Consider the following 19116-nt stretch of genomic DNA (forward strand, 5'->3'; position numbering starts at 1 on the left):
TTTTAACAAATGTATTTATTGCATTAGAAACAAACAAAAAATAAATTTCCAGTGTGGTCCACTACAGTAGAGGTTTCATGGACAAAGAGGGCATTAAGAAAGACGAGTATCGGCTAAACACTGAGCTAAGCTCAGTTTTAAATATATTTATGCTCATCCTTGGGGGTCTCAAGTGTCAAAGGCAATGTTTTGAAAAGCGGTGTGGATTGTTACAACAGTGTCTGAGTATCGGAAACACATTTTTGCTAGGTGAAAAGATTTTAAAGTAAACACTTTGATGCTACTTGTCAGGTAAACAATTTCAACTTTCCTGACAAAAGAAAAGGAGGTCAACCTATGGACACAGCTCTTTTCACTCTAAAGCATTGCCCAGGGCCCACTCACTCCAAACGTAATTCCATTTCCTACAAGACCCATTCCATATTATGTTGTCCCTTGACCTGTGGAGTGAAGATTCTATATACCCAGCAAGTAGCCACTTACATCTGAACAAGAAAAGGAAAAAGAACAACAGCTCCACCTTCAAGGCTAGTCAGAGCTGACGTCTGAGTTGGCTTCCATCGCAAGTCAAAGGTCAGCTAAGAAGATTTCACTTTTCATCTTTGTTTTGTATTTTCCTCTAGTGAGGAAAAAAGCGCCGAGTGCGCCTTGAGGTGAAAGCTTAGCGAAACAGGCCCTGAGGATCAAGGTCAAAGTCGAAGCTTCAGGACTGAAAGTGTTCTGGCGTGGCCTCCACAGGTTCCAGTTTATCAGAGAGGACACCGAGGATCTTGTCAAACTTGTCGTAGCGGTCCTGCTGCTCAGTCTCCGCTCCAGACTGACCCCAGAACAGCCTCAGGGCGAACTCTGTACGGAAAGCCTCCAGCAGCTCCGGGATCGGCTCCCAGCCTCCTGGTGGAGCAGAGCGACAGGCATTTGATCACATTAGATACTACAAATCAATCTGGCTGTTTGATGGAATACCACTGTTACATTGTGCAGTGTTTACCACCATGTTTTTTACTTAATATGTTCTTCCTGAGTGAGTATGTACCTCATAATGTCTGTAGCTCTTTGTATGAAACGAGAGGGCAATATGCAAAGAACACATATGCCTGTGTGTGTGTGTATGTGTGTGTGCATGTGTGTGTGTGTACCTGTGAGCAGAGTGTGCGCATGTTGCTGGTAATCTGGGGCATGCAGCGCGGCATTGCGTGCTGACTGGAGAACATCATAGAGAAGCTGACAGCCTCGCTCGCTGTTTTCAACCGGGTCCTCACCCTCCATCACCATCAGCAGGGGCACCAGGTGTGGCATGGCTACTGGACCCTGGACCACCGAATCTACAAAAAAAAAACACATGAACACACTGCACACATCAGACTCAAAGCCTTACACTTACTGTAAAAACCTTAACACACCCGGGACAAATACTATTTACAGATAATTCAGGTAACTTGTTTTAACCTGCCTGAAGTACCAGTTGGGTGGGGCTCACCACATCAGGACAGTTCAGATAATGGCAGGTAAATTGTCAATCACTTTCAAATACTTTCATGTGTCTAAACTTTCTGCACTCTCTGTATTGTTTGATGTGGCAAACCCCATCCATCTAGCACTTTAATACGCTGAACCAAACTCTTAAAAAGTATTTCTAATACTTTCTGACCAATGTCTAGACTGCAACCTGTTTCCCTCCACTTATGGCTTTTTTTCTTACTCCTATCTGTTTTTTATTTCTTGTTTTACACTTGAGACAAACATGATGACATCAATCTTTTTCCAGCTGCTCCTCCTGTCAGTCTTTCTGTATTTCACTCGTTTCTATTCATCTCTCTTTCACGCATGAACACTCACCGTCTCCCTCGTTCAGGGAGTTCATGAAGGGTTTGAGGGTCTTCTCAAACAAAACAGCACTCTCTGTGTGGTTCCTCCTCAACGCTCGCCACGTCATCTCCAACCGCATTATCTATACACACACACACACACACACACACACACACACACACACGCATACACACACAGACACAATTAGAGAGCAAACTTCAAACTCCTTGTTGCAATATGTACACTCACACTTATAGTATACAGTAGGTGTGTTTCTTTGTCATAAATACAGTACCTGAGGCATCTCCAGAGCCTTCATCACAGCTGAGAAGGAATACAGGTTGTGGGCTTGTTCTTTCAGGGCCTGAGCCAATGAGATGACTTTATGTAAAACGGCTGCCCTCTGACCCACCGTCCCTGTGCAGCCCAGGATGTCCACTGCTACTCCCAGTGCTATTAGATGATGCCTGCACAATGGAAAAGGAAATCATTAGCAGTGTGTGGGTGGGAGGATGAGTGAGTGAGCGAGCGAGCGAGTGAGTTTATTTTTGTTGCTGTCAATCTGTTATCATTTTCCTTATTACATAAGGTCTTATTATTAAAATTATAATTTGTATGGTAATATTATATTAACACATAATATTTATTGTTTTTATATAAATACATATTTTGATCTCTGTATTCACTGTTGTCCTGTGAATACTTCATAACTCAATTTTTGGTCATTTTCACGTTTTAACTTCAGTTGAAGGATTACATGCGCCTCTTTTGGCTACAACCCTTGGATTTGCAATACCATGGCAAATCTTATATGTTGCCATTGAGTTACTAAGTACATGAATGCATCAACTGCATGTACCTCTCCAACAGGTCCTGTCGTAACTGGTGTCCGTGTGGCAGAGTGACAAGCTCCAGCCCTGATCCGACTCCCATAATCCTCCTCTGCTCATCCGTCACCCCAACAATGCGTGCTACCTGGAGTACCAAGACATGAGACAAATTCAAGACAAGTGAGGTTTTAAGTACAGTTTTTAGTAAAGTGTTACTTCACGCTGCTTACACCTTTGAGGGAATTGGTTTGTGTACCATTTTGTGAACCAGACTGTTACAAATACATTTCATAAACCTGCATTGATCAGTGATAGACTTAATCAAATCACTCTCTAACCTGAATACCCCTCACTACCCTGACTATCTATCACATTAGAATCCAGACAACAATCTGAAGGGTCAGTTGGCTAAGTGACGCCATGTTCACACAGGATGCGTAGCGGCCAAGTACCGCGATTTTGCGCGTGAGTCGCAGTTGGGTTGTTCACACAGGAAGCATATTTCTCTGCATCGGCCAGCAGCTGTTCTGCTCTACAGGAGAAAACCCAGAGGAAACAGGCTGTAGGCTGCTTACATTGTGTTCCAATAGCCACCAAAGCGTCATCTGTTCACTGCTGTCCTTGTAGAAACAATGCTGACAGCTCACTGTACTTTTCCACATCAGGGATGAACTTTATGTCTTCCATCTTCTTCACTTTCTCCCTTTCTTCACAAACTCCCTAATATAAAAGCAGTCACGTTTATTTGTTTTCTCTGCAAGAGTCGTGACTTGTGATCAGGCAATAATTAGGAAAGCCTAGGGGACCTAGATATCTCTCTCTCCCCTCCCTCTCTCCCTCTCTCTCTCTTTCTCTCTCTCCCTCCCTCTCTCTCTGTCTCTTTAAATAATGACATATAGGCCTAAATACATTAAGTAGCCTATAAATAAACAAACCTAAACATGTATCCTTGTTTACTTTTGTGGTAATTCAATAACAGACGCAATTGTCAAAAGGCAAGTGATAATTCAAAACCAGATAGATCATCATCCTACAATGTATTGCATTTAAAACTTGCATCAGTGCAGATGGATTCGTCAACAACAACAGTGAAGACCCTGGTAAGTTGATCATTTAATATATTTGTGCTTCTGTGGTGATATAATGGAGATATGACCATCTATAGTGTTTTCTATGGTGTTTTCCTGTGAAATGCGCGCCGCGGCTTGCAGAAAAAAATAGACCAGACGCCGAAACTGGCGCTCCAGATCGCGACCGTTCAGACCGGCCGTGGCGTCTGAACGGTCAAATCAGTTAACATGGGCGCCGAAAGGAAACTGGCTGCGCTTCCCTGCGCTTCCCAGCGCTTTGCATGCGGTCTGAACCCAGCGTGAGAAGGCATTGGTCTACCTGGCAGTCAACACTGAGCATGTGCAGAGCGGTCGTGGCGGCGTCTGAGCGGTTGAAGAGCTCTTTGAGTGCCAGCAGGACGCTCGGCTCCAGAGGTCGGTTGTTCTCCGGCAGGAGAAGTGACTCAAATTGATCCAGCTGGAAACACGACTCTGACTCCACCTGGGAGGGCGTTAACAGGATATTACAACATTAGTACACAACCCTCCCTTTGCTGCTACAAAGGTGTGAAATATTCAACTTTATTACACGGCTTTGTTGAATACTCAAATGGCCAACAGACTGCTGTTTCACATTTAATCATATCACTCTGCAGTTAAGCAGCCTTGTCCATTTGGTTGATGTCTAATCAAATTGACTAGTCTGCCAAAAAAGAAGCCACTCCTTGGGTACTGCAGACAAACACTTGGCTAACCCCTAAATTTTTCCTATTTTACTTTTAGTTTATTCAAAGAGCACAATACCTTTCATTGCTGGTTAAAAACTGAACAGCACTTTTACTGGATTTGTTTACGTTGCTACAGCTGCAGCTCTACTACAGTGTAGCCATGGATGCTAGCTCCAGATGTTTCTATGATTGCAGTGCTGCTGAACAATTTTTTTACAGAAGCTTGTAAATTACGAATTTGTGAAAAATCATTTTAGACCAATTGGTGTCAAATGATTTATGTCTTTGGTAAGCAGCCATGTAATAAGCAGTCGGGGTTCATTTTGCGATAATGACTGGTTCACTAAACATTATCCCTTACATAGCTACAATATTATCATCATATCAATTCCATATTTACTTAGAAACAAGCAGAAAAACCACAAACTTAATTACTAAAACATCAGATATACAAACCTGTGGACGTTCAAAATGCCACTCTTCCACTTCCTCTGCTGCCTCCTTCTGCTGCTCTCCGTCAAACGGCAGCTGTGGCGATGCCTGATCCTTCTCTGCCTCCAGGAAGCTGAAGGAAGTCTCTGTGAGGCGGGCGCGGCTCTGCCACTTCTCCTCCGCACGCAGTCGGTCCACATGACCCTTCCGCCGAGCCTGTGGCACCTAGATGCAGAAACAAGAGGCTATAATCTATCTATGGAGGATTTATAGCTTGGATTTTTATCTTATGGGGACTTACCCCTCTTACGTAAGGCGCCAGCTTAGCCGGTGTAAGCCAGGCAAGGCCCCAGGGCCTGACAGCATCCCGGCAAGGGTGCTGAAGACCAGCGCTATGGAACTCTCACCAATTCTTCACTCACTCTTCTGCGAATCCTACCGGTCTGCCACAATACCCACCCTCTGGAAAACCGCAACGATAATTCCAGTGCCCAAAAAATTCTGTCCCACAGAACTCTACCATTACCGCCCCATTGCCCTCACATCCATAATAATGAAGTGCCTGGAGAATCTGTTGCTACATACCATCTTGCCAATTGTCAACCAACAACTGGACCCCCTCCAATTTGCCTACAGGGCCAGGAGGGGCACAGAGGTTGCTGTGGCCTGCCTGCTGCACCTCCTCCTCCAGCACCTGGATTCCCCAGGCACCTTCGCCAGGATCATCTTCGTGGATTTCAGCTCTGCTTTTGATACCATCCAAAGGCATCTGTTGATCCGGAAGCTACACCAACTCAACACTCCCCCCCCCATCTGATCCATTTCCTGCACAACTTCCTCAGTGACAGACGGCAAACAGTTCGGGTTGGCACAACAACATCACCTGCACTCATCACCAACACCGGAGCACCGCAGGGTTGTGTGCTGAGCCCGTTCCTCTACACGCTGTACACCAATGACTGCACCAGCCCCTAACCCACCACCACTTACCTCAAATACTCTGACGACACTGCCATTCTCGCATTTCTCACAGATAACCATTCTGTTCTGGACTATCATAACACTGTTGCACACTTCACCCAGTGGTGTGAGTGTAATTACCTTCATCTCAATGTCAGGAAAACAAAAGAAATAGTAATAGGTACCCCGTCACCCCAGCATCCCATCCTCATCAATAAAGAAACCGCTGAAATAGTTGACAGTTTCAAATATCTCGGAATTACACTGGACAATAAACTCAGCTTTGACCAGCACACAAAGGACATTCAAAAAAGGAGCCATCAAAGACTATCAGCCATCCATAAACTCAAAGGACTCTATGTCGCCCCCCCATCACCTCCTACTGCTGTACCAAAATATTGTCCAACCCATCCCGCTCTACTGCTCCACCTGTCTCTTTAATATGCTCTCTGTCACAAACCGGGTTAAACTTACACGCATAACCAACACTGCTGCCAAGATAATAGGTTTCCCCACTCCCAACCTCTCAGAGCTAAGCTGTAAGGCCATCACACGCATTGCAAATACAATAGCACAGGACATCACACACCCACTCAATCGCCACTTCACTGTACTGCCTTCTGGGTGCAGGTACAGGACCCTGAGGTGCAGAAGGGCTCGCTTTGGTAAAAGCCTGCTACCCGCAGCCATAGCAGCCCTAAACAGGGTGACTCGCTGAGGGAACTATGAGTCTTGTCTTTTTATGTTGTTTTTGCCCGCCACTATTATGTGCTGCTGTGTTATACTTTACATATTGTTACTGCCTGGTATTGTTGTGTGATGATGTGTGGAAGGTGTATTGTTGGTTCTCCTTGTGATGTACAGTTTTGTGGAAAAGAATTTCCCCCCGGGGACAATAAACTAACTAACTAACTACAGAGAGAGAGATATCGGAAAAGCCTTGATTGATTTATTAGAAAGCTTTCTGGAGTTACCTGGACGACGAGCTCATCGTAGAAGGAGGAGGGATCATCCCGGTGTTGTGCGGACAGAGGGACCGTGGCATTGGGGAAGACAGCAGAGACCCTGCGGGGTTTAGGAGGAGCTCTGGGGTGCAGCTGTCCATCTGAGCCCCGCAAAGTCACCCCTCCACCTAGGGACGGAAGAGAGGCGAGTGGCGTGAGTATCTTGTGTGTATCTTTGATGGGAAGAGCATGTGTGTGTGTGTGTGTGTGTGTGTGTGTGTGTGTGTGTGTGTGTGCGCTCATCACCTGGATGGGAGGGGCGTGAGTGTCGTGGGCGGGGGCTCAGCAGGGGTTCACTGCCAGTACGGAACACGGGGGAGATGGGGGCAGGGCCAGCATCAGCTGACTGACAGTTCAGAGGAACACCTAGATGGGGAAGAGCAAAACCAGGAAGCGAAAACATAAACAGGAGATTCTACAGTTAATTACAAACATAGGGACATAAGGATTCTATAGTTTATACGGTTATTTCACCAAATGGGGTGTAATGTGCTCTCATATACGCTCAAATTGCCAATGGGAATACAATATAGGCTGACTGTGCAGCAGAGGAGGCTAGTGGGGTGTGTGTTTATGTGCCTGTACCTGTTCGTAGGTTGCTGTCAGATTGTGCAGACTGTAGTGAAGGCCTCCGTCCCAAGTTCTCCAAGTTAGCAGGCTGACTTCCACTCCTGTCACACATAAAATACAGTTTATTTATGTTTTTATTGTATTTGTTTGAGCATATCGTCACTGTCGGTTGCAAACCGTGTAACTCCAATACTGGTGATGTTTTCAATTCAATTGAGGGATGACATGTTCCTCTATAGGTTGAAAAAATTCTACAACTCTTGGGTTTATGAAACCTTTTGAAAACCAATTAGTTTAACTCAAAAATGCATGTTCGTGAGGCTAGAAACAAGGCTGTTTTTCTTAGTTCCTGCAAAGTTGTCATTTTGGACATGCAAGGTTTTCACCGGGCAATAGCTATTTTTGATGTGTTTGAGCAATGTGTGTGTGTGTCTGTGTGTGTGTGTGTGTGTGTTACAGTACGCATACATCAACATACATCCTCCCACCTGAGCAGTGGATTGTTGACCTGCAGCATGTCAGTGTGTGCAGAGTTGAAGCTGAGTCTCTTGCTGCGTTCTGTGTGCGTTTCTCCTCCTGGGCCGCTACTGCTGCCTCTGCGCTCAGCATGACGCTCACTGATGACACGCAGAGGAAGTGTCCGCGTGATTGGGTGAAAGACCACAGCGCCTGAGGCCTGGGAGATGGGTCGACGTCCACCCACATAGAACCGGATCAGAGCGGGAACGTTGTCAAAGCGATCCTCCTCAAACTGGAACAGCTCCCTGGAGTAGCCCTGTCACACACACGCGTGCCCACACATACATAATTACAATCTCTCAAGCAGAGCCTTCAATAATAATAATAATAACAATAATAACAATAATGTGATGCTTTAATGATCCCCGTAGGGAGTTTTTTTTCCACTTTTCCACAAAGTGCAGGGTCAGCTACATAACAATTCCCATGGAGCTGGTAGGGATTCAGCAATATGCTCAAGCACACTGCAGCAGGGTAGATAATTATCAATGTGGAGACTGAGCCTGGGTTAGAGCTGAGTACCGCCAGCCAGAGCTTTTTGTGGCACCGCCTGAATCACACTGGCATTACCAACTACCAAAAATATGTTCAAATATGCCAAAGTAATTTAATGGCTAATCTTAGATCTTTGTTCATCCAAAGATCCACCATACCACTTCAAAAACCTAAAATGACTGCTGATTGGCTCGCTAGGTAAGTGCTTGTCACTGGCAGGAAAGACAAACTTGTCAAGGCGTCATTACACCTTCAGGTCAAAATATGTTCACTGTCGCAGCAACAATCCAAGGTCTAGCTATATTGTTACCAAAATTGACGGAACGTGCAGTGTTTATAACAAGAAAATACTGGCAACAAATTCTGGAAATACCTCGAACCTAATGAAGCACATTATAGTGCACAATATTAACTTGAGCCAAGACAGCTGTACTGTGTTTGGCTGCATGAAGAAAGAGCAACAAAAATATACCTTTTTAAACCATGTTAAACTGTATTTTACAGCTTGATAGTCTTGAAATAGTTCTACATATGAAGTATTGAAGTATAAGAATCTAATCTATTAAACAGATTGAATGTGTGATTTTTTTTCAGATTGTAAAAGAGTATTTTGAACAAATACTTTGTTCATAAGGGCTTGTTTTAATTCCAATTAAGTTTGTTATGAAAACGAATGGTTATGAAAACGAATGTAACAAATTATATTATATATATTATATACAGTACTGTGCAAAAGTCTTAGGCATCCTAGATTTTTTATATAAATTTCTTATAAGTCTTCGATGTTTATTTGTTGTCTGCATTAATGTGTCAGTAGACTGCTGTTTATTCAGAAGCTTTTAATTTCATTCGTTTTGAAAGCATCTTCGCTTTATGGATTTCTTTGACATATGCCTAAGACTTTTGCACAGTACTGTATATATATACAGTATATATATATTACATATCAAAATAGGCTAAGCTTTAACATCAAATTTTTTGGTACCAGTAACAAATCCAATGTACTGGCATCACTACTGGCACTGAAACTTTCAAAACGATACCCAGCCCCAACTCGGATCCTAAACTAGGCCACTCTGCTGCCCCAAATTCTTATTCAAATCAAATCTTATTAAAATTCTCCACAGCCTCCCACTCGCTTGCCACACACGGACACACACAGACAGAGGCACACCTTCTTGGGTCGTAACACCACCCGTATGATCTTAAAGTGCATGGGCTCGTTCCTCCAGTAGCAGCTCAAAACGTAGTCACCGGGGGCAGAGCTTGAATCACGGACCAGGAAGTCCCCGTCCCTCTCCAACAGAGACTCTACACCCTGGGGAGAAGTCAGCACGTTAAGTCTGCCATCTGTGCACTTGCTTGGTCAGCTGGCCATGCTACTACACAAGGCATCAGTGTGTGTGTGTGTGTGTGTGTGTGTGTATGTATATGTATGTTGAGATCACATATTTAGGCCCCAAAGCAAATTGCCCATGGTGCATATGACGTTAATGTATGTGCATGAATGAATATGTTTTATTTATTTAGCCCTAAATCAAGTTGTGCTTGGTAAATGTGGTGTCAGCATTTATATTTAAGTGTAAATGCATGATGTTTAGAACGAGGCCAAGTACGGTCTGTTGAGCACCTCTCGGCTCAGCGGTCCATGGTACCATGCATGGCTCCTCAGGTCCTCAGTGCTGAGCTTCAGCTCCTCCTCTAGCTCCTTCTTCAGGGAGTCCATCTCTCTCCGACCACCAAACACCTACACACAGCATAGATTGTGTGTTGCTGTACATGTCGCTGGCGTTCATATTTTGTGTGTGTGAGAGGGTGTGGAGGAATACAAGTGGAAAAAATATAGGGAAAGAGAGAGAGTGGGAGATAGAGAGAGTGACAGAGAGACAGATTGAGAGTGAAAGAGGGAGTGAGAGAGACAATTTGCTTAACCTCTTACCTTCAGCTGGCTGAGGTATGCACTAACACTCCTCCTCTTGCTGAAAAACAAGAAGAGGTGATTGAGAACGACTAAGTAAACTAAACCCAGGGGAGCCACAGGTGATGCCATGTTTTCCCTCTGAACAGGAACAGCAGCAGAATGGAAGCCCACTGCCAAGGTCTGGGTCTGTCATTAACATCAGAAAAGCTGACAGACTTATAATAGCCTGCCTCCTTTTCCTCCTTCCTTCCTCTCCCTGGTTCCCCCTTCCTGCCCCCATAGGCTCACAGGCAGACATCTCAGATAGACCTAGCTACAGGATTACTGGCCATCTCGTGAATTACCAGTTCTAGCAAATCTACATCTGTGCCTGCCTTTGCCGCTTCTGTGTGTGTGAACCGGCTGCTGTAAACAATACACAAGGCAAATCATGTGTTCTGGGATTGCCAGAGGGATGTGTTGCAACAGTGATAGAAGTTAGCACTGCTCTGAGATTTGTTTGTTGACTCTGCCTTGACCCGGGACAGAAGTCAGTATCCACTGAGACAAAACACACACACACACACACACACACATACACACACATACACACAAATATAAATGAGAAATTCAGAGTAAGATTTGTTGTGATATGAGCAGCAATAGAGAGAGCAACATCCTGTTTGAGGGGCGTTGGCCCAGCACTCCAGAAACACCTGTGCAACATGTTGGAGGGCCACTATTGTGAAATGCAACTTGACACCACATATTATGTTTAAAACAATCTTATTAAGCCTAGATGGTTCACTGATATAGGTCTGTGTATTTTGAGGAACTTAGACCTCACACCTCTAAATACATAATACAGTGATTTGTAATATTTGTTAAGTCCCTTTTGTTGTCTGATTCAAAACTGTCCATACCTCAAGTCTGTGCAACAGGTAGAGTTAGCTAGCTAGTCTGAGAAGCAACGCCTTCTAGACCAAAGTACATTTCAACATATTGACATGTTGGATCAAGCGTGAGAAATGTGCACAAAGGCATGTACATTATACATAAAAATCACTGTCAAAAAGTTGCAATACACAGAGTACTACAAGTCTGTTAGCGAAGTTATGGCCGTTAAAAAAAAGAATCTAGAGCCAGACGGCAACGGTCCTACCTGTCAGTGGCCTTCACAACCCAGTCGTCCCGGACATGTTTTACGGTTTGTGGTCCACACTAACACCGCAGAACAACAGCTGGGAAAGTTACAGTCCTTGTCTTCTCCCGTCCCAGTCCCGGCTTCCCTTCCCTCTCTTCTCCTCTCCTCTTCTCGCCCTGCGCAGTGCAGTTTCGGACGAGTTCCCACAAGTTTTCCTGAGCTCTCCCTTTCCCCGCCCCAGGCCCCGGTGCTGAAACACCGCTATCTGTGAGGCATTCCTCGGATACCGACACAAGCCGAGCCGACACGGGGAGGTGGGGGGCACCTCACCTGGCTACAGTCAGCAATATGGTCGACTCTACCAACCAAATGGCCTGGTATGTAACGGCTAAAATTCCCTATATGGACTTTAAGCCAACAGTGCGCGACTGTCTGACTAACGTTTTATGTTACAAACTGTAACGTTAGGTTATTGCCCAACACACGGTGGACTTTTTAAAGAGCAAAAGGGTATTGTGCAAAACTCAGAACCAGTTAGGCCACATACGCAGACTCTCCTGGCCACAAACTCCTGAATAATTCGGCAATTATTTACTCCACACAGTGCTTTTAGAACAGCTGTCGACGACGCGCTGATTGCTTTAATAAAACGACAGTAATACACCGTGTTATTTACTGCATTATTTAGAAAGAACACAAACGTTCAATAACAGTCTACTAGAGTTCTTGAAGATTAGCTAAACAACGTGGTTAGTACCTGTATAAAAGTGGTGATTCGGTTAGCGCATTAATATTTAATACGGAGTGTGTTTATCAGTTATTTTTTACAACGGGCTTCGAACGTGTCTGAGCCAATCAGAGCGCAGGACCGGAGCTATCTTCTTTATAAAGTAAGATCAGAGATTTATAATTTGGAATGACCAACTCTACTTCAGTTCAACAGGACCATGGGTTCAGATGGAAACCCAAATGTTAGCTTTGTAACCTCTGTGGCTTTGAGCAACATTCAGAATTTTACGACTGTTCAGGAGAGATGTGCCTGAACTTGACTTGTCCATTTTTTTTTGTGCTGACACAACTTGCCAGTCGTCGCAGCTGTAACATTAGATCTGTTAAAAGAGAATACCACTTCCTTTTGGAAATTATCATGTGCTATTCCCAGGATAGCCCATTCAGTTCTGAACATTTCTCTCAAAACTGGAAATACAAGACTCTGTTGTGTTATCAAGACATCAATAGCCTGGAGAGATGCTCTGTTGACAATGAATGGGAGACTGGTTTGGTGATTCATAGAAGACATATCTGAACTTAAGAGCTTTATATTTTGAACCAAGTAATACCAGATCTATTATACTTTTCAACCAGAAGCCTATGTACATGTCTTGAGAAAGTCTTCTTGCTGTCACAGCCTTGGCATACAACATCTTAATGCTGAAAGTGAGTTGGACCTCAAGTTTACACACACACACACACACACACACACACACACACCGTCCTCTCTCAGACCTGTCACTGAGGGGTCAGTGAGATGAAAGCATGCAGAACCCAAGTTGAGTTACCAATAGACTATACATGATGTGAGTCATCAAAAGGAAACTATTATCCTGGTCAGTCAATACAAAGAAGATCATGATGTTATGAATAGCCATCAAAGCAATTTGCCCATCCACAGGGTTCCTACGGGTGCTGGAAATCCTTGAAAACACTTGAATTTTAATGTGGTGTTTTCAAGGTTTGACAAGTGCTTGGATTTTGAATAAAGTGCTTGAAACTGCTTGAAACTGTAACGTTAATTGCATTACTTTCATAATAAATCGCTATCTGACTGAATAGTTCGATTTTTAGATAAGGAAATAAAATAACTCGGAGAAAGAGGGCCTAATTGCTCTTGCCTTTCGCACAAAATGAAGACGACTCCACTCGAGCCTCGCTTGCCACTCTGCGCATGTGTGTCAGTCTGTTTTTGATGTGTGCCCTCTGATGGGACAGTGAGTGGGACAGACGACGTGCCGGGAGGTTGCCGTTTCAATGAGCGTTGGCTTGAAAACGAAAAATACAAATCATGGTTGAAACGAAGACCAAATCCTACATAATCGTTACAGCCTTGCTGTCACGAAACATAATTTTGGTTGTTTATAGCACAGTAACATCTGATTTAATGTGATGAAGAAGTGAAATAATCATTTTGAGTATATATAAGCTACTGAACAAAAAAAAAACGCAACACTTTTGTTTTTGCTCCCATTTTTCATGAGTTGAAATAAAAGATCTAAGACTTTTTCTATGCACACAAAAGGCTTATTTCTCTCAAATTTTGTTCACAAATTTGTTTAAATCCGTGTTAGTGAGCACTTCCCCATTGCCAAGATAATCCATCCACCTGACAGGTGTGGCATATCAAGATGCTGATTAAACAGCATGATTATTGCACAGGTGTGCCTTGGGTTGGTCACAATAAAAGTTTGTTCAGTATATATGTATACAGTATAAATATGTAATTTACCACAGCTGTAAGGTGCTGGAAAAGCTTGAAAATGCACCTTGAAAATGCTTGAAAAGTGCTTGAATTTGACTTTGGAAAAGGTGTAGGAACCCTGCATCCAGGCTGACAATTATCTTACTTATTGGACTACTTACTGTTGAGTTCACCTGCTTTGTCTAACAAACTCTCACAGAGATTTTATGAGGCACTGGTTAATGATAAGCCAAACACTGAGTACAGAGAGAGAGAGAAAGCAAGTCTCTCTCTCTTTCTCTCAAACACACACAGTACACATGGGGTGTAGCAGTGACCTACCTGCGTTTGCTGTCCTGACAGTGGTTTGTGTCACTCACACTGTGGTCCTCCTTCAGGGGGCGGAGCTGGGAGCAGGAAGCGGAGACTGTGTTTCTGTCAGAGCGCTGGAGGCGGGGCAGGACACTCTGACGGAACAGATCCTTCCTCGGTCTCACCTGCAGGAAATGACACAGACCCAAACAGTGCGTCTTGGGGTTGATGTTTGCATTGTTTTAGGAAACAGCAGGGAGGTGCAGGTGACAGATTTTGGAGGAGACGTCTATTGTTTTGTTTGACCATAAATTTGTGCGACTGTGTTTGACTGTAGTGCCGACTGTGCAGTCTCACCAGATCCAGAGATGATCCCAGAGAGTACTTCCGGGTCACCCTGCGCTCCATTACCCCACCTGAGAGGTCAAAAGGACTCCTTTATTAGTATACAGTGACAGGTATACTGTGAGATCCATGAGTATATGGGGTGAAACACATTGTTTAATATCTGGGCTCCAAACTGCTGATTTGTACAAGTCTGAAACCTCAAAACATCATCATACTCTTGAAATCTTACTTGAAGCCTTACTTTTCAGACTTGATTTTGCATCCATCTTCTCTTTAAATTACTTCAAGCAGAACGGAGTCCATACTTGGTAAAATGAGTATTGGTAAACAAGAGTTTGAGCTGATAAACCAGCTTCTGCAAAGCTTCACTCTAGGCTTTAATGATTTCAGCAGTTGCTGCTCTCTGCTAATATCCCCAGAGTTGAAAAGGAAAACTAAAGAGAGAACCCACTGCTGAAGTTGTTGGTGTTTATCTTTAGGCCGGGTTGATAACTCACAACCTTGTTTCCTTGAACTCATTTTTAATAATTTTACCAAGTTAACCAACTTGAATAAACTGAAATCCAAAATGACAAATTCCAGTCTCACATACTCTCACTTTGTTATATCATCAATCTGTGATGTTCAAGGCATTCCAAGAGTTATTTTGTGATCAAGTGTTTCTTTCCCTCAACCTGCCTCATCTACTTCTGTTTCAGTTAGTGATTTCCTGCATTTCCCAGAATGCCTTTCGACAACTCCTAGAGAACTTGCCTGGATTTGCTGCATCCAGCTGGGTTTTACAGGTGGAGAGAGTAACAAGATAGTGAGAGTCAGTTGAAAAAAGCGAGAGTCACATTTCTCACTCGAAACAAAACATGTTTTGAGAGTGTTGCATTCTGGTCTGTTGAGGCTTCTGTCGGTGGAGAAATTGGTATCCCTGCCTATAGGATGGATTTCTCCCAGTATGATTGGTGAATGTTGGTGCAAATTGGTGACTCTAGAAAGAAGCTCTTTATGTTCAATTCTGAGGGACTGACAGCAAAACCTGACATTTACCGTTGATGTTTTAGACAGTTTTCTCCCATTGAACTCCATTGTAGCTGCACTGTAAATATCCTGACATGACGTCATGTCATCTACATTTGGGCAGTTAAGTTTGGCCAGGGAAAACAAAAATAATAACAAATAACAAATGGACTCAGTACATTGCCAATAGCTACTTTTTTAACAGTGTTAAAGTGTTCAAGGGTGGATTTTTCCTCTAAGAGCACAATAAAGCTGACAGGCTGCATTTTAACCACAAGGTTATTGTGCTGTTGCACAGAGAGAGATAGAGTGTGTGTGTGTGTGTGTGTGTGTGTGTGTGTGTGTGTGGGTGTGTGTGTGTGTGTGTGTGTGTGTGTGTGTGTGTGTGTGTGTGTGTGTGTGTGTCCAGAGTGTCACCAGAGTGTGGGTCCAGTCTCTGTCTGTGTCTTAGGAGCTGATTGAGGATGGTGGCCCTGTGTGTCGGATCCTCTACCCCTGCTTCCTTCAGATCTCCATCAGTCACATTCAGCAAACCCTGGAGAGAGAGAGAGAGAGAGAGAGAGGGGGGAAGAGAAACACACTAGTACTGTTATAATAAGATTCAACCACAGAAACAAAAGAAAAAAAAGAAAGAGGAGATACCACCAGCCATGCAGACAGAGTAACACATGCACACACAGACACACACACATCTATACACACGCACACTCACACACACACACACACACGCACACACGCACGTACCTCCAGTCCATAATATTCACTCTCCAGTGTCTTGGTATACTGGGGCAGGCCAATCTGTTTCAGCCACCAGGCGATGGAGCGATTATTCATGTCTGAACAACAAAGACAGAAGTGATACAGATTACATACCAGTACACACACACACACACACACACACACACACACACACACGCTTGTACATGTTTCTGTGCACAGAGATCCACAAAATGCACAAATGAAACCGCAGCATATCTTCTACCAACTTCTACGAAACCCACACACAAGCAGAGAGTCCCTCTACTGTTTGACATGCAGCAGCTATGTAGCACCTACCTGCTTAGGACCAACAGAGAGCACTCTGGGATTTTACTTCTCTCTCTCTCTCTCCTTGTGATTTGTTTATCTCATGGTGTCTTTCTCTCCCTCTGGTTTTTCCTCCTTTCTTTTGCAGCTACTGTCATCTACTTTTTAAGTCTGTCATAAAGTCTGTCTCTCTCTCTTTCTCTGTGTGTTAATGCCAGAAGCCCGCTCCCCCTCAAACCTGCAGGGTCGCGTGAAAAGCCAATCAGAATGTGCAGTGGGCACGCAGTACCCCCCTTAAAACGACCAATCGCAGTGCAGGGATTAGCATGAGCTGTCAGGAGGTGGAGAGTGCGAGTTGGGGCAGATCCCCACTCATTATGAGTTATGAGGGAGACATGGAGTGCAGAGGGAAAAACAAGGAGAAGGTGTATATGGAAAGGAAAAGATGGTCGGGCAGCTGTCAACATGTCAAGTGAGAATGAAGGCGGGCGTTGCAGGAAGACACTGTGGTGGGTTTGTGTGTCTGCCAGCCTGTGTGTGTGTGTGTCTGTCTAGGCAGTGTGTTATATGGGACAGCTGCAGTTAAACAGTGTTGTGTGCAAGACTGACACCTAGTGTTGAAGTGATACAGGACAAAGCTCTTTGCTGGGTTACATCCATCATCCACCTGCAACCTTTTCTAAAACAGCGTGGTCTAGTGGTTAGAGAGACCGTCGTTTATCTGCTGAAGTGTCTTTGAGCAAGATGTTGAAACGCTACCTGCTCCAGGAGCTGATCTGTAGCTGAACCTGTGGCGTTTCCCTCTGTGGATCAATGACATCATTATGAACTATCTATTGTCTCTCTGTCTCTGTGTATCAGTATTGTCAGCTTAGCAATTGAGAGGCAGAAAATAAGTTTATGTCTTGGAGTGTAGAAGTTCAGTGTAATATATTTCATTCCACTTTATGATTTTTATGATGGTGTCAAGTTTATTTACATAGCCCTTTTATCACAAGCATGTCTCAAAGGGCTTTACATACAATATCATACACCTATATGAAGTTTATATTAAGGTTCTTTTGGAGGATGTCAACCTTAGTCCTGACGTTTTTGGTGCTTGGGCCAATCAAGTGGCATTAAGTGGCACCTACAATTTTGTTATTCTTTTCCTATTCTCATGATTCTCATGATTCTCATGATTCTCATAACATTTTAGAGATGATTTTTTTTTTTTTAAATGGAACTTTTTCATATGAAGAAAATAACTTTCAACTGGAAATGCCTCTAAATTTGCCTCTAAATGCCTCAAATACGACGTATCAAAAATATGCATGCATAACTTTTGTCACACAAGTTTATTTTCTCATACCTGACGTTGGTAGTCTGCTTGGACTATCGAAGTGACATTGTGGTTGATTGGTCTCACACATATTTTTTAATAGATTATTGCACATGCATGTTATGTCCACACACACACACAGACAGACACACATGCACACATACATTCATATACAGATCACAATAATATTTTGAAGTCAATGGCACTCACAGCAGCAAGCGTCTGTCTGTGTGTCAGTGTGTGTGCATGTGTGCATCTGTGAGTGTGAGTGTATGTGTGTGTGACAGAGGAAAAAGGAAGTTGCGGGATGAAGTTTAAAAGCTTCCCCACACTGCAGCTCTGCAGAACACCCACCACGGAAGAAAGACAGAGCGAGAGAGTAAGACCGACAATGAGACAATGAAAGGAAGACGGGGAGGTGAACATCAAGAGAGAAAGAAGACTTAGCACCGCCAGGAGAAACACACGGTGAGCAGATTTTTTAATACTGAGCAGAAAATTGAAACTCAATTACAAAATTCGAGGCACTGTGTCGAAATAAAGTATTCAGGTACATCTGAAGGAGTCAGCAGTGGCTTTTTTTTATGGTTTCACTGGGTTTGAAGTAGGTCGACTGGGAGACAGTTGCATTGGTGAGGACAGAGAGTGAGAGAGATTTCTAAATCTATCTGTAGTCTAATAGATTTGCTGTTGTAAATGTACATGTCTGGTTTGTTCACTGACTGACTGAATAATTGATAAATATCTCTCATAATTTCCATATCCAGCTGCCGGGTTATAAAGAAATAGAGCAAAGGTTAAACTGTGTTGTTGTATTAAAATATAAAGTAGGCTCAGAGCCATTAGTCAATGTGATTACTTTATAGTTATGTTAATGTTACAGTAATTAATGTGATCAGATCCGTCAGATAAGAGGCTTTGGTGCGTGTGTATTCAGAGAGTGATCGTCTCTGCTCACAACAGTGTGAACTCAGCGAGCGATCTGCAAAGGCGCCAACTTTGTGTAACTTGTAGTGTCAGTCGGCTCGGCTCTGCCAGTCAGGGGTGCTAGCTTAGAATCTGAAGTGCAGATTTACTGACAGAGCGGGGGAGCCTCAGTGATCAGGATTTGGGTTTTACTGCAGTCACTTCAATGGTTGAGAAGACTAACTGTGCTGTGATTACACATGTGCCAATCCTGTCACACATCCCACAGCTGAATTTATAATA

The 19116-nt window shown here is 43.7% G+C and overlaps 2 protein-coding genes across 5 annotated transcripts in view; one reads left to right on the forward strand and one right to left on the reverse strand.

The window, feature by feature from the left end:
- Nucleotides 1-16781, reverse strand: sh2d3a (SH2 domain containing 3A). Of its 2 annotated transcripts, XM_071523206.1 has the most exons (19): nt 16617-16781; nt 16305-16396; nt 15978-16095; nt 14562-14620; nt 14235-14389; nt 10333-10372; nt 10024-10140; nt 9568-9711; nt 7868-8154; nt 7395-7480; nt 7056-7175; nt 6780-6937; nt 4870-5070; nt 4026-4187; nt 2666-2781; nt 2102-2273; nt 1837-1948; nt 1137-1322; nt 1-891 (listed from the first exon to the last, which is right to left on the reverse strand). In XM_071523206.1, exons 2-19 carry the CDS (start codon nt 16392-16394, stop codon nt 704-706), a joined length of 2511 nt encoding a protein of 836 aa, XP_071379307.1. In that variant the 5' UTR covers nt 16395-16396; nt 16617-16781; the 3' UTR covers nt 1-703. The 2 variants fall into 2 exon arrangements, with proteins under 2 accessions (XP_071379307.1, XP_071379314.1); XM_071523213.1 differs by lacking the exons at nt 14235-14389; nt 14562-14620; nt 15978-16095; nt 16305-16396; nt 16617-16781 and adding an exon at nt 11456-11684.
- The window catches only part of LOC139647296 (proto-oncogene vav-like), a 22557-nt gene continuing 15145 nt past the window's right edge, over nt 11705-19116 (forward strand). For all 3 annotated transcript variants that reach the window (XM_071523180.1, XM_071523196.1, XM_071523188.1), the window contains exons 1-2: nt 11705-11814; nt 18245-18375. The gene's annotated coding sequence lies outside the window, so the exon portion shown is untranslated. The remainder of the gene's footprint in view (nt 11815-18244; nt 18376-19116) is intronic.

This window comes from Centroberyx affinis, unplaced genomic scaffold, assembly GCF_046629955.1.
Source record: "Centroberyx affinis isolate AG114_WGS23_722 - 3 ecotype Tasmania unplaced genomic scaffold, CSIRO-AGI_Caff_v1 ptg000100l_1, whole genome shotgun sequence".
In the NCBI taxonomy this organism is placed as follows: Eukaryota; Metazoa; Chordata; class Actinopteri; order Beryciformes; family Berycidae; genus Centroberyx; species Centroberyx affinis.